Here is a 16,010-nt window from a genome sequence, read left to right on the forward strand (position 1 = left end):
AGGAATTTTACCCAAAAGCCACCCTTCCAATAAACCACACATCAGTTATTAAACTTAAATAAAAATATGTGTGTGCTATTTAAGACTTAACAAATTCTGAAATGTTTAAATATGTTTTCATTACCTCTAGGAAAAGTGTGACATTGTTGCATCTTTATGCATTTCAAGTAAGATATAATTTTTTTGGAACTGGGACAGTATTCCACAAATAATTACACTTTACATCCTGTCTATATAAAGCAATTAATTTAATTTACTTACTTATACTTTTCTTGCTTGAGATCATTTGTTTATTAAGGATATTAAATGTATTTAAATCTGAAAAACTCAAACAAAGAGAAAGACAATTAGAAGAAATTTAGTGATACAATTGCTTAGTCTTTGGCGCTCAGACCTCAGCAGGAAACATAGCGCTGAATTTTGATAGATATGCATGAACAGGTCCAATGAACAGGGCTGTTACCCCCCCAGGCCTGAAACTGGTGGTGGAGATAGATGAAGTTGGTCAGTCTGTAGACTGCTGGTTAGTGAGACGGTATGCTGAGTTTTATGTATCCAGTGGACTGCGTGAGCTGATACTAAAGCTTCCTTTAGGGACCTGGAAGATGAAAGTCCAGTTGGATAAACACAGGTTGAAAGAACCTGTCCATGATGAGCAAGCACGAAGTGAAGGTGGAGAGAAAAAACTACCCAGTGGGAATGAACCTCTGGCAGAACCAGGCTCAACATGGCGGTCTTCTGCCGGACCGGTTAAAATGAGACGCAGAATGCAGTAGGAGTCCGGGAGGAATGACATCTGATGACGCTTCAGCTACAATGGTGGAGGAGGGGGTGGAAGTGGGTTGAAACGGTGTCATCTGAATGAAGTCACACAGCTCAACCACCGCCTACGCACCAGACGAGTTGCTACCTAGTGCGAGAACTTTGGATGCCGATTGGCTTTCATGGAGGTGTGGTTCAAATCTGATTGGCTGTGTCGTAGGCGGATGTAGGCGAGCAGTTTCTTCAGTTGAACTTCCGCCTAGGCTCCATTTAAAAATTCTGAACATTTCCCATTATAACAACTTTTCCTCTGTATAGCATCAAAGCTTCTTTATTTTTTTTATCATTATTGCAAACTTTAATACTGACAAAAAAGGAAATACAACATTTTTGGGGGGAAAACTATTTTCATTTTAATAATAAACATTTATTAGAAAAATTACCATTTGCTGCTTATTGTTTCAAGGAATTCAACTACTAAGGAGGTCATAATAGACAGACTCATTTGATTCGTTTTAATTCTCTTGTAAGAGTTTAACTGGGCAAAATACCTATTTTTATACAAAAAACATGATGAGAGTGGAGTTTTTTGTATTGCCTTTTTTTCAGGTCTTAATATCAGTTAAAATAACATTTGGACATGATATTAACCATTTTCTAATAAGGCTAAAGTTTTAAACAGAAAAAATCTGGTCATTCATCATGAAATCTTGGTAGTTTGTCTCCAGGTACGACCACATGCTCCACCCCCTTTTCTGTTATCACCACCAGGTGAACAACACCTCCACTGACGTTGTCCCTGCCCATAGCCAGAGCAATAGCTGTCAAGTAAAAAGAAGAACACAAGCAGGGATGAAAAAATAAAAAAACACATGGTTGAAATGTATCATGTTACAGCATCTAAATCACTAACTGGTAACATTAAAAACAAATTTATTGTAGTAACATATACCAGTTTCTGCCTCACTGCAAAGTGTCTCATTGAATCAAAAGGCACCCTTTGGCAAATTTTCAATTGTCTATTTCAACTGACAAAAGACCAATGTATATTTTTTTTGTACCGTTGGTGGCAAACTGTTGACATTCCTCTCTGGTCATGTCAGGTTTGTATTTAGCATCAACGTAGCCGTAGATATAGGTGCTTCCTGAGCCGCCGATGGTTACAGACTGGCTGATTAACATCCCACCCAGAGATGCAACATATACCTAGAGAAAAATGGAGAATACACTTAAACTATGTTAAGTATACAGTTGTGTTTGAAAGTTTACTCTTCCATTATAGAAAATGATAAATTCACATTATGGCATGATTCCTGGCACTAGTGCTGGTCCGATTCAGTATTCAACACACCTCCAGATAAAGTTCTACAGAGCTTCTGTTCAGAGGTCTGGTCTCCTAACGGGTGAACTGTGTGCAGACCAGCACCAGTTTCAGGAATCATGAAACACTAATAAGTCTAATAACTGAAAAAGTAATAATAAATAAAATGACAATCTAGTAAAATAAAATATAAATTTAGTATTTTTGTTTAAAATAATAATTCTAAAAAAACAAACAATATACCTATGAAAAGGACTTGTTGAACATTACAGAAAACCCTTGAGTGCAGTGTTTGCTTCAAAGCATTGCTCAACAAAGTTGTTGTTTCTGAGCTCCATCAGGCTTGTTTACTTGTTTAATTTATGAAAATATATAATACAGTGCCTTGTGAAAGTATTTGCCCCCTTGAACCTTTCAACCTCTTGCCACATTTTGGGCTTCAAACAAAGATATACAATTTTAATTTTTTTGTGAAGAATTAGAAACTGGTGGGATACGATCATAAAGTGGAACAAGATTAATTGGATATTTTAAACTTTTTAAATAAATATAAAGTGAAGCATTGGGCGTGCAAAATGAATTGCCCTCATTACTTTGGGTGCAGCAAACCCCCTCCAAAATTTCAGTGAGGATCTCGGAATGATCCAATTTTAACATAAATCACTGATGATGATAAAATAATCCATCTGTGTGTAATCAAGTCTCTGTATAAATGCCAAAGCCCTGCGATTGTCTAAGAGATCTGTTTGAAGCACAGAAAGCCTCATGAAGAACAAGGAATAAATCCAGGCAGGTCAGAGACACTTGTGGAGAAGTTTCAAGAAAGATTTGCATTCTGGAAGAAAACCTGTTGGAGTCTGAAAAAGACCTGAGACTTGGACAGTGATTTCTTCCAACAAGACAATGATCAAAATCATAAAGCAAAATCGAGAATGTAATGGTTCACAAATAAATATGCTTTTTCGAAACACTCTCCATTTTCTGCAGGAATAGTGGGCAAAAATTTCAGTTTCTTGATGTGCAAACCCCAAGCGACTTAAAGCTGTAATCAAAAGGTGGTGCTACAAAGTATTAAATCAAGGGGGATGAATCATTTTGCACACCCAATTTTTCATTTTTTTGTAAAGATTTTTTTAAATGTTTACAAATTAAATTTACAATTTTAGATCTTTATGTTAGAAGTCTACAATGTGACATGTTGAAAAGTTCAACTGGACTGAATACTGTATACCATTTCTGTTTAACCACTTTTCCAAAATGTTTTGGCTCAACTTTATATTGCTTTGCAAAAGTAGAAACACCTTCAAATTTAGAATGTATGCATTAATTAATTGCGTTAATTAATTGCTTTAATTTATTTAAGTTAAATGTAGTAATACAACTATTTTCAGTGAAGCTACATGTTTAATCTGACTGTGAACAATCTGACTAGACATGGGTCTAACTACAGAAAAAGGAAATTTTGCATATACCGGTAATTGAATCCAGAGGCTAACTACAACAGCAACCACATGTATGTTTATTTGCAAAGAACCTGAAAGCAATAGATCATTTTTGGTTGTTTTATCACCACTATGCATTACTCAGCATTGTAATGTCCCATTTCTTTCAATGAAGTTTAAAAGTATTGTGTGACAGCATGTGGAAAAGTTCAAGCTATGCAAATACATTATTGAAGCTACTTTACTGCAACCAACCTGTGGTCCTTTCTTTTTGTCCCATCCTGCTGTGATGAATCCTGCCTGCAGCTCATCTTTGTGTTTATAACAAAGTTCTTTCAGAACTGATGCTGCAGCGATCACAAGAGGAGGACTCTCCATCTGTACACTATAAGAAAAACCATATGTATAAGGAAATATTTTATATAACTATAGATGACTAATGTTGTGCACTATAGGACAAAGGTTAATATACATATTGTTAGAGACAGACCAATCCGTTTTTCTTTTATCTGCATTGGCCAATTTTACCTACTTATTGTTTGCCCTCTACATATTATAATTAGTTTGGTGTGTTTGTATGAAATGGTTATGCTTAGATATTTTTGCCAACATGTCGAGTGCACTCACCAGTGAAATGACAGTTGGAACTTTGCAGTTTTGATGACGGCTTGAGCGTCTGCAAGTGACCCAGCCATGCAGCAGAAGATCTTGTCATGAACCTGAACCACTTTGTTGATGGTTTTAGAAGATACATATTCCCTGAATAAACCAATAATGGAGAAAGATTTATATTTTATATACTGAAGTTTAAAATATATTAAAAAAAAACATACAAATTCCCATTGCATGTCACAAGTTTCCCATTGCATGTCATGAATATATTTTTCTGTGATACGTTTGTGATCTAAGTTCACCAACAATGTTTTCTGCTGTTTGCTCTGATAAATTCTACTTGACTGAACTAAATGGAAAGAGTCTCAGAGATCTAATAGATTTATACTGTATAGATGTGTAATCTGGCTAAATATTTTTAGGTTGGCCTTTGTACCCTCTAGTGTACACATTTTAGATCAACTTCATTTTGTGGGAGAATATTGTAAAAAAATTTTATAAGTATCTTATATATACTGCATAGTTTGCTCAGAACGATTTTAAAAACATAACAAATATTCGTACTGTAATAAAGTCATAACAATATGATTGAATTGGGTTGAGCAGAGAAATTGTAAAAAAAAAAATGTACACCAGTTTAAAAAAATACAGTTCGAACAGTAAATGTTAAATCTATTTAATTTATATCAGGTTTTTTATGTGATGCCACCCATACACTGAAACTGGGTCTTATACACGATAGATACAAACATAGTAGGACACAGGGGCGGATTTAGGAAATTTGGGGCCCTAGACAAGGACAGGCAGGTGGCCGTCTGAATTGAGAACATGACAACACATAAAACAGACCCATTATACGGATACAGAAATTTTAATAGAATAGACATACATTATTATTCTACCTTTTGTCCCTCTCTTCTGATCCCTTTTCTTGTTGTTTTCCTCAATGTTCTCTTTTGTCCCTTTTTCTTTTTTCATATTGGCAATGTGCTCAGCTGACTTTTGTCACTTTGTCTCAAAAGGAATGAAAGATTTTTCCAATCACCAAGGTGCTTTTAAATGCTGTCGCCAAGTCTCCAGTAACAGAAAAAGGCCGCAAGATTAGGAGCTAGGTGCTTTTTCGAAATAAAAGTGCTAGTGGGGTCTGAGAGGTCGCTAAATATAGCGACAAAAGCACTTGTTTGGCAACACTGCTCTTCACACCGTTTGTTTTAAAATGTTGTGATTTGACCTCTCTGCACATCCACAGCAAATTGACTGATCCAAAGTGGTTGACACTAAAGGGGGGACACTTAATATTATAAGCGTTCTGATGGCATTTTAGTGAAAGGATTTTTATCATAAACATGATTAATGTGCACAAATGAGTAACAGCTGTATTAACCATACATGTAAAAGGAGTTTTAAGGGGCCCCCAGGAACTTGGAGCCCTAGGCAACTGCCTAGTTTTGCCAAATGGTAAATCCGCCCCTGGTAGGATAAGCGCCTTGCACAGGGGCACATCAACATGTGTTTGGGAAAGAAGCTTTAATCGATAGCCTCCAGACGCATTCTATTCCTGCTGAACCATAGCTGAGGATAATAATATATATACAACCAGAATTAACATGTCAATGACAAATGCACATGTAAACACAAGATAAACTTTGCAACCAATTAGTTTGCTTCATCAGTTGGACCAGGGCCACTTAGAATGGCAAGTTTAAAACTTCAAAAGTACTGTCGTCTGAAAGAGTTTATGTTAAAAGTGTAGTTACTAGATAGGAACTCTAAACATTTTTGAGAGGAGATTTTTGCCTACTACAAACAAGGCAGAAGGATAAAAACTTGGTGAGTTTTCAAAGGGATAAGCCTGTTAAAGGGCTCCCTGGTTAGATATAGATCAAGATCCTAGCCTATGGATTGGAGGCATGTCAGAACACCATGCAAGCATAGCGCTGGCTCATTGATGCTGTGGGGTTGCTTTGCTTCCTCTTTTATAGGTCACCTGCATCTTGTAAAGGGCAAGAACAAACCAATTAAGCCAATTGATGAAATTCTTGGATAAGATGTCTGGCTATCAGTGAGGAAGCAAAACTATATGGATTATAGGGCCTTGAAAATAAAAAATAATCCAAACCTAATGACAAATTCCCATCCATCATAGTTGCCTGACTTAAACTCTACTGAAAAAAATAATAGTGGGATTTGAAAACGGCTGCAGCAGCATGACCAAATGATTTAAGTGCCTGATTGGAAATGTTCTCTGAAATTAAGTTTTTATGAAATGAGAAAGAAAAAGAATGTAATTGGACACTGGTGTCATTTTAGGCCTGGAAATATAATTTAAACATCCTTATTATTCTGTTAGTGCTGCTTTTAATACATAATGTTTTGATGCAGTATCTATTTAAGGGCTGCAGAATTTCTAAATCTAATAATCTGAATACTAATTATCTTTGGTATGAAAATCAACATTTCTCTAGAATTAGAAAAATCTTGCTGTGTTTTATTGCTTTAACGAACAAGTCTGTGAATACCCAAAGTATAAAAATTATTTGTTTTAGTGTTGAACATTTAGTATGTTAGAGGTGAGAAAAACATTTTTTGGTTGTAAATGACATTTTGGAGCTAATGTTGTTAGAAATCAAATTAAATGCTGTTGTATCATAATTGTGTATAATAAAATATATATCTTCCTCACCCTCCAATTGAAGCCCTTGAGTCTGATCCAATCACGACCCCTCCATCAAATATCGCAGCCAAGATGGTGGTCTGAGGAGAAAAGGAGTGGGGGGGGGGGGTCATGGATTTAGTTAGAGTAAGAACAGTAGACACCTCTAATACATACATTTATTCATTGTCTTAGCGAAGCTATGAATCATGGGAAATGGAGTTCAAAGAGTTATAAGGTGGATATTTCAATCAAAAACAAAAACTAGATCCTATTTGCAATGTCCGTTTGTACGTATATAAAAATTAAACATTCATTGGATAAAACCAAAAAACAAAAAGTAGCTAATTAAATCACCATGATAATTCCAGGTAAACGCTCGGTTTGGCATCCTGCTGTATTTTCATGTATGATCGATCTTTCTAATTTTACGCAGTAAAGGTGTCCAGATATAAAACTCTTTAAAGCAGTTATTGGATGTGTCCATATTTACTCACCCCAGTGCTGACTCCTTTTACTTTAGACTCCGTGTAGTGTTTCTCCATTTTCTCTGTAAAATCGAAAGGAGGAAGGAGACGTGACGCTCAGAACAGCGACCTCAGGCGCAGCGCTCCGAGACGCGCAGAGAATCCGCAGGAACATCAACGATGGCGCTATCCTCTGTCCTCCAAACTCCTGCAGCTGGATTCAACTTTGACAATGTGACGAGGTAAGAGTTTTACTTTACTGTGCAGAAGTTAAAACAGCACATTAATAGAGAAAATATCAACTGAAACTGCCAGTTAAAGCAGGTCTTTCAGCTGGATCAAAACCGAAACCAACTTTGTCCTTATTGTTTATCTATAGTGCATAAAATATACACCATTAAACAGTAAATATAGTTGTTACATTCGTATGTTAATAAGTATTAAACGTTTAGTAGAGTAATTTCACACCTGTCCCCTCCCACCACACCTTGTCTCTTTTTTTCTTCAGAAATGCTGCTTTAGAGGGTCTTTCTGAAGGAGGACAGACCCCCAAACCTCTAAAAACTGGAACCACTATAGCAGGAGTTGTGTTTAAGGTAAGTGTTACTCACATTCGCAATACAGTTATAAAAAACAAAATCTGTGCTCTTTTAGAGACAAAATGTAACCTGCATAGATGTTGTTTTACTCAAATATGAGCACATTTTATTAGATCTAGGATTGTCAACCATTATAAATGATGGACACAGAAGAGGAGTTAACTACAAGATATAACCATGTTGATGGTAACATGTTGTTGAAGCATTTATTCTAATCTATTTTAAGTCAGTCACTTATAAACTACACCTAATCCTGCTTTAGTCTTTTTTTTTTTAGGTAACTGCAGCTTTGTCAGGGAAAATTATATTCAGATATATAAAAAAAAAACAGCTGCATAACTATAAGCTATTGGGGCTGATACAAAAAGCATTAAAAAGATTGAATCTAGGTTATTATGAGTTTTGGTTGAACCCTGGCTTATAATTTCTGTATAGGATGGAGTCGTCCTTGGAGCCGACACAAGAGCCACGTCCAGTGAAGTGGTGGCCGACAAGATGTGTGCCAAGATCCACTACATCTCTCCAAATATATAGTGAGTTTTATAAGTTTCGATTGAAAACAATGGCAGTTAAATTATAATACACATTATGAATGATATTTTAATGTTGTAGAGAAATATAGCAGATAACAATTCAAATTATTTTTTCCGGCTGAATATCTTTATGTAATAATAATTACCTCTAAATTAATATTAAAACTTCAATTTTTTTATTTGTAGGCTTTTATGGGCTATCATGTGTATGTAAGTTTATGTTTTCTTCACTATGTATGGAACTTAAATAAAGAAACTGATAGGAGATTAGCAATTTGAATAGATAAGGCACTGCATTGCTCAGTGGTGTTTGTAGCAGTCTATCCTCAGCATACTTGTTGCATGTTTTTCTTTTTTTGTGCATGATTTTCTAAGTGTTCTCTCCTTCATTTGGTTACAGTCAATGACAGAAGCGTAACATCATAAAAATCTGAATTTAGAATCTGTAAGGAATATTATGATCTGTATGTGGAAACAAATATGGATAATGTCTTATGAAGTCCTTTAAAAATACTAACCAAGTAGATCTCTTACATTATTAAAGTAAAGCATGAAAAAATAAGTTGCCACTTATTTTTTCTCACTCTAGGAGGTTGAATTGTCTCTATTATGTTGACTGTTTTCTCATTCTTATTATGTAATCTCCTTATACTTTAGCTGCTGTGGAGCAGGAACAGCAGCAGACACAGAGAAAACCACAGATCTCCTGTCCTCCAACCTCTCTATCTTCTCACTGAACAGTGGGAGAAATCCTCGTGTCGTCATGGCTGTAAACATCCTGCAGGATATGCTGTACAGGTTAACAATTTGTTTCATAATGTCTAGAAATAAGAATAAATATAGCTGAGAAAGTGTTTATATTTTAAAAATAATGTATTAATATTTAGTTTCTTGTGTTCAGGTATCATGGTCAGGTTGGTGCCAACCTGATACTGGGAGGAGTGGACTGTACTGGGAACCACCTGTACACCGTAGGCCCATTTGGAAGCGTTAATAAGGTTCCTTACCTTGCAATGGGTAGGTAGGAAAATTTGAACGGTCATGGTTGTGACATTGTTTCCACTGTGGTTCTCTGTTGTTGAGACATTATTTGATCGATTATTAAGCAAATAAAGTTTCTGTCCATATGAATACCAGCTTAGGTCTATCCACAAAGGTATTTAGTCTTCGTGTTTACATGGATCTGCCATTTTGGGAGAAAAAACATTTTCTTTTTTTAACTGGATCACAGAGTGGAAGGTATTCAAACTGGATTAAATGTACTCAATTTGTGTTTACAGGATCTGGAGATCTGGCTGCTCTTGGGATTTTAGAAGATGGGTTCAAACACGATCTAGAGGTATAATATATGAAAATGACTCTGTGCACATGGTGAAATATCAATAATTAACAAAATCTGTGATTAAAGGATTTCCTTTAGTTTTCCAGGAAAATATTTTAATCATAGAGGTTTACTATCACTGTATTATCATTATGTATTTCAGCCTGGTTGCTTCTTCCTCATATTTCTATCATCTCTCAGCTGGAGAAGGCGAAGGAGTTGGTACGAGCTTCTATCCATGCAGGCATCATGAGTGACCTTGGCTCAGGCAACAACATCGACATCTGTGTGATCACCAGACAAGGAGTGGACTACATCAGACCCTACCAGGAGTCAGAGTACAGAAATGACAGGTGGGCTGCGAGACGTCTGACTCCAAACTCTCAAGATGCTTTTATAAGAGCAGATTTCCAATAACTTATTGGAAATTGAATAAGGTTTTAAATAAAAATATTTTGCACAAATCCAGGATGGTTACTAAATGATTCCCTGTTTAATTTTTAAATAATAATCTAGAAATCCTTTAACAAAATGTCATTATTTTGTACAAAGGTTTGAAAAAATATGTAAACGAAGGTGTATGTGTTAGGTCTTGTGCTTTTAATTTTTCACAAGAGCCTGATTTTTTAGTAAAAAAACGCTAAGTACCTTTTAAGCACATACTACAGTATAAATGGGAATGAGACTTTTTTTCTGCTCTTTTTCTTTTAGGAAAATAAAATACAAGTATCGTCCAGGAACGACGGCAGTTCTAACAGAGAAAATTGTTCCCTTAAAGCTGGAGGTCGTCCAAGAGTCTGTGCAGAAGATGGATACCGCCTGATCTTTAATAAAAAGCCTCACTTTATAAACACCCAAATACTAAAGAGTCACAGTCATATTTAAGTATCTTTTAAAAACAAGACGGGTTCTGAAATAATCTGAAATAATGGTGAAACCATGCAATGATTTTCATATTGCACTGTCTGTCTGTTTTTAATGTGGAATAATTCAGTAAAAAATATTAAATATCCCAAAAAAAATAACATTGTGTTCTGATTATTTTTTTCCATTTTACTTTCAGCACTTATATTTTACACAAATCCTATTCTGTATACTGTTATTTAATTCCAAAAAAGTAAAAAAAAAAAAAAACATTGGACATTGTTTCCAAGTTTGAAGACGTTTCACTTCCCATTCAGGAAGCCTTTTCAATTCAATTGTATTTAATTCATACAAAACACTATGCAACATTTCTACATACATTATTTCAAATTTAAATTATAAAAAAAATGATATGCCTCCATAGTGTATTACACAGATATCCAGGTTCTAAAACCTAATTTCTGCTTTTCTGCCTAGAGACAGATGATGGCGAAATACTCGCTCTCTATTGGTTTATGAGGCATTAACTATTCTTTTTTTAATTCAAACTTAAATTAAAGCTAAATAATAGTTTACCTCACTGCTTTATAGCAGATAAAGCTTGAATTTCAAAGAAATGTTAATACTTTTTTTATAATACATTTACTGATAAAATATATGATAATTATTTCGATGGAGATCAATGTACCTCATAGATTTCTTTCACTTTCGGATTCTTTGTCACGTAAGAGGAAACTATCCACGGAGCTGTAACCTGCCTTCACTGTTTCAGGAAATATCAATAGTCTAAATTCAGATTTTTCTTAGATTTTAATTTTCTGGTAGAAAGCATTATGGCTCTGGTGGAAGTGAGCGGGTTGAAACCTTTTTCTGAACCCATCGGGCAGATTTTCGGCCGCAGACAGACGCACCTGGTTGACCGAACCAATCACTACAGTTTTGGAACCAAGATTCAGGAATTTGCTGTTCCTGTAGGAGAAGAGGTGAGTAGACTACTATCATTTCACCTTAAATTAGAAATAAAAAGCAGAAAATGTTTTAATGTTGGGAACTGAGGCGTGACGTGGATCGAGTTGCTTTACGCGTTGTTTTTACGCGTCTCTACAGCTTTGAATAGTTAGTTTTCTTATTAAATCATAATCATAAACGATCAAAAGTTACAGTTTGAACGATAATATTACTGCAAAGAGGATTAATTTCCATCCATCCAATAAACACATGAATCAGTCCTGTTTCTCTTTGCAGCCCTCAGGCTTCCTGCAGTCCTGTAACAGTGAGGGAGGGGTGAGTATTGACCTGAACCATGGCACCACCACCCTGGCCTTCAAGTTCAGGCATGGAGTCATCGTGGCTGTGGACTCCAGGGCTTCAGCTGGACGCTACCTGGGTAAGAGTGGACTAATGTTGGGGTTTCCAATCCCCAGACCTAAACATGGGTTCATTTCTAACATGGAGTTATTAAAGACAAAAGTTCAAAACTAAGAATTAAAATGTGCAGCTTCTCCTCTTTGCCTGGGAAAAAATGACAGACTGTCTAGTTAATTTCATTTAAGACTGTAGGAATGTTTTATTAAAACTAATAAACTAGTATTTTACCCACAACACAGACTTCCCAGTTTAAACACTCATACTAACTAGGTATAAAATCTGTTGACCTTATATTTACTTTTGTGCCTCCACCTTCCATCAATCCATCTTTTGTTTACTGTTTCTCACATATCAGGTCAGAGGTCAACAGGTAGAGGAAGGACAATAGTTATTCTCAAACAGTGGCCAGTTAACCGTTTATATTATGTCTTAAAAAACCCCCAACACATTTTAGATCAACTACCTTAGGGACTATAGTGCTTACACTGAGTATGATGCATTAAAATACAGAAGGTCTTAGGTTAATTTGAACTATGAAATAAATAAAAAAATCAACAAATTATTATTTCCTTTGTTGGGTCATTTGGCTACCCTGAAATATTTTGATATATTTTAATCTGTTGTCTAGCTTTATTTTACATGAGTATTTGTCTCCTTTGCAGCTTCCAATGATGTTAACAAGGTGATAGAGATCAATCCATACCTGCTGGGCACCATGTCAGGAAGCGCTGCAGACTGTCAGTACTGGGAGAGACTCCTGGCCAAAGAATGCAGGTCTTTGTTTAAAAAATATTTTCTAGTACAGTGGCATAAAGTTATTATTAACCATTTTGCTTTATTTGTTCATTGCTTAATATAAAAAAATAGTTTCATGATCTTATATATTTTAAAACTGCCAAAAGCAAAAATAAGAAATCTTCCTTCTTAACGAGGGCTTTGGGGGTAAAGTGGAAATAATAGCTTTAAATATGTTCAACTAAGCTCATTAGAAAACTTCTTTGATTATTAATCCACAAGCATATTTTCTTATCTTTATTTTGATCCTGCAGGCTGTACAGGCTGAGGAACAACCACCGGATCTCTGTAGCTGCCGCCTCTAAGCTGCTGTGCAACATGATGCTGGGCTATAAAGGAATGGGCCTTTCTGTGGGGAGCATGGTCTGTGGATGGGACAAAGAGGTGAGTTTCTGGTTTTGGTAGCTTTAATACTCAACAGAACTTTGATTAAAAGTCCATAAATACATTGAGTGCAGAGTCTGGTGTGGATGAACTTGACAAATATTTCAGATAAAACATAAAATTAAGAGTAAAATATATATTTAATGTGTTTAATGTTAATATTGTATTTGAAATGGATTTTAGGGTGTGCTCACATTATACAGAAACCAAGGTTATAAAAAACAAAACTGTGTCTATTGCAGGGCCCTGGTCTGTACTATGTGGATGAAAATGGGACTCGTCTGTCTGGTCGGATGTTCTCTACTGGTTGTGGGAACGGTTACGCCTATGGAGTGGTGGACAGCGGCTACAGGGAAGACATGACAGTAGAGGAGGCGTATGAGCTCGGCTGTCGGGGCATCGCTCATGCTACTCACAGAGACGCTTACTCTGGTGGAGTAGTGAACAGTGAGTATACCTGGATAATATTTATTTACTTCACTGATTTTATATACCACTTTATGTTATCTATTTATGTTATGCTATCCTGTTTCTTGCTCAATACTTTAAAAGCTGTGTTCTCAACAGCAAAATGAGCTTCTGTTGTTTTGTGATTTCCTACATGTAGATGTCAGGGAAAAAGCTCTGATCTTTTAAGTTATTAAGGTTTTATATCATGTTTTTGATTTAGAAAATTTTCAGCTGATAAATAATATTACACAATTTCCTCTGTAGGACAAATTTTCCAGAACAGCAAGAACAGTAATCGATGAATAACACGTTAGTTGTTATTAAGCACCAGAAATTCAACATATTCTCATTATCAGTTCGTATGAAATCGTACGAAAAGTTATGCACAGTATTTCGTACCTTTTGGACGTTTTTCATCGAAAATACAGATCAGTGCGCATGCGCAGCCAGACAGACGAAAAAAGCAGATCCGCGGACGGATGTAAAACTGGGAAAAACAGTGCAAGAATTACTTCTTCATGTCTCTAACTAGGTTGCTTGCTGTTTTGTATCTTAGGGTTAGGGTTCATTGTATGTTAAATTCTATGTTATTTAATGGTGGGTAAGATGCGCATGCGCAAGGATATCTTGTCTCGAGGCAAGACGTAAAAATACAACGAAATGCGACGAAAAAAACGTCTAAAACGTACGAAATTACGGTGCATAACTTTTCGTACGATTTCATACGAACTCATAATGAGAATACACTGAGAAATTCTTTACCATTTCTATTAGTTCTGTTCACTTGTGTTTTATTAGTGATTAATTTTATTTTTATCTGTATTTTGCAGTGTACCACATGCAAGAGGATGGCTGGATTAAAGTGTGTAAAGAGGACGTCTCACAGCTGATCCATCGTTATAGAAAGGGAATGTTCTGAGTCAAACATTCAGAACCCTCATCAACTTCAACACTGTTCATTGATGTACAACTAAAACAAATAAAACTGAGACAGAAACATGAATTAATAGAGTATGTTTAACATTTTTTAATCATCCCTTTTTTTTTTCAAAATCCCTAGAAAATGGCAAAAATAAACACGTCTCTGAATAGAAACTGCTTCATTGTGCTTTTATATGAGTAATTAACATTTAAAAATGCCTTAAATGTTATCTTTTTAAGTGAAAAAACACCCAACCATCCGTTGTAGACAAGCTTTACAATTTTTGGAAATAGCATTTTAACCCTTAAATACTGTTTAACTTTTGAGTTGTTGAGAAATTTTCTAAATCATATGATACCATCACATCTAATAAAAATAGCAATGCAGTCATTGAATAAAAAGACTGTTTTACTTGCTTTTATTTACTGTTTATATTGGGGCATGTTGGTGTCTAACAAGTAGTGTTTCTTGTTCACTCCCTGGTTCACTCATACAGACATTGATATGAAAATTTACATTGCAAAGCAAACTTGAGCTTTTATGCTTTATTTTTTTCCTAAGCTAGTTTAGAATAAGGACCGAGCAGCTGCTTATATGTTTCATTTATATCATATTTATCCTGGAGGACAATATTAACACTTCAGTTGGAAGTTGAAAAATCATTGTTTAGTTACATTGCCCGGACATGTCCTCTTTTTAAATTCTGTTTGGGGCGTCAGGGACGAGGGATTGTAAATTAATGAAAATTTCCAGTTTTCACTGTTTTTCATGGGACCATAATCATATGCTTAAATCAACTAAATAAAATCAAGTAAAATCAGTACTTTGTTGCCTGACATAATTGTCGAAGGACTGCCTTGTGGGAGGGTCCAGAGAGCAGAGCATTGGACACAAAATGTTGAAACCAAATTGCAGCTTCACAGATGAACTACAAAAAAATGTTTGCATGTACTGTCCCGGTCACGACAAGTGGATGGATGAGTGCACAGTTTGCAAACTGGGTAAATATTTTTCAGTGTCTGATAAAGGTGCTGGAGATCTAAAAGCTCACACAGACATTGAAAAACAGGTGAGAGTTATTCTGCAAAGTTGACTGAGTACTTTGTTAGACCTGGAAAAACAGGATGCTGTAATGAGGTAATTTGTTGAAGCTGTATTTTCTAATACAGAGGAGGTCATATTTAGAACATTATTTGATATTATGTATTTTGCAAGAGAGCTACAATTTTGTTATTATAGGCGTCGAGTAAAAAAATACAAATACTTCGTTACCTCACTAAGCATAAATTTTGGCTATATATACTTGATAATTACTGGAGTATTTTTTTTTTAAACAACTGTTTACCTACATTACATTTTCGTTTTGCAATTATGTCTACTTTCTACTGCTTACATTTTTTAAATAGACTCATTAGTTTTGTTTCATTTAAACTTATATCTTTGTTATGGCCTCTCGGGTATTTAAGAAAACAATCAAAACCATCTAAATAATTTGTTTCATCCAGACAAATATTTTC

The 16,010-nt window shown here is 35.4% G+C and overlaps 3 protein-coding genes across 3 annotated transcripts; 2 read left to right on the top strand and 1 right to left on the bottom strand.

The window, feature by feature from the left end:
• Positions 1-1,157: 1,157 nt before the first annotated feature.
• psmb12 (proteasome 20S subunit beta 12) lies at positions 1,158-7,436 on the bottom strand. Its single transcript, XM_038302764.1, has 6 exons — positions 7,288-7,436; positions 6,821-6,891; positions 4,153-4,284; positions 3,781-3,910; positions 1,824-1,968; positions 1,158-1,583 (listed from the first exon to the last, which is right to left on the bottom strand). The coding sequence occupies exons 1-6, from the start codon at positions 7,333-7,335 to the stop codon at positions 1,456-1,458; spliced, it is 654 nt and encodes a 217-aa protein (XP_038158692.1). The 5' UTR covers positions 7,336-7,436; the 3' UTR covers positions 1,158-1,455.
• psmb13a (proteasome 20S subunit beta 13a) lies at positions 7,339-10,569 on the top strand. The gene is made up of 8 exons (XM_038302762.1): positions 7,339-7,499; positions 7,766-7,853; positions 8,292-8,389; positions 9,047-9,187; positions 9,291-9,406; positions 9,670-9,728; positions 9,912-10,063; positions 10,422-10,569. Exons 1-8 carry the CDS (start codon positions 7,438-7,440, stop codon positions 10,531-10,533), a joined length of 828 nt encoding a protein of 275 aa, XP_038158690.1. The 5' UTR covers positions 7,339-7,437; the 3' UTR covers positions 10,534-10,569.
• A 693-nt stretch (positions 10,570-11,262) lies between these two features.
• Positions 11,263-15,310, top strand: psmb8a (proteasome 20S subunit beta 8A). The gene is made up of 6 exons (XM_038302763.1): positions 11,263-11,557; positions 11,820-11,961; positions 12,605-12,716; positions 12,992-13,121; positions 13,364-13,568; positions 14,402-15,310. The coding sequence occupies exons 1-6, from the start codon at positions 11,408-11,410 to the stop codon at positions 14,488-14,490; spliced, it is 828 nt and encodes a 275-aa protein (XP_038158691.1). The 5' UTR covers positions 11,263-11,407; the 3' UTR covers positions 14,491-15,310.
• The last annotated feature ends 700 nt before the right edge of the window (positions 15,311-16,010 follow it).

This window comes from Cyprinodon tularosa, unplaced genomic scaffold, assembly GCF_016077235.1.
Source record: "Cyprinodon tularosa strain WSP-4 unplaced genomic scaffold, ASM1607723v1 ctg5, whole genome shotgun sequence".
Lineage (NCBI taxonomy): Eukaryota > Metazoa > Chordata > Actinopteri > Cyprinodontiformes > Cyprinodontidae > Cyprinodon > Cyprinodon tularosa.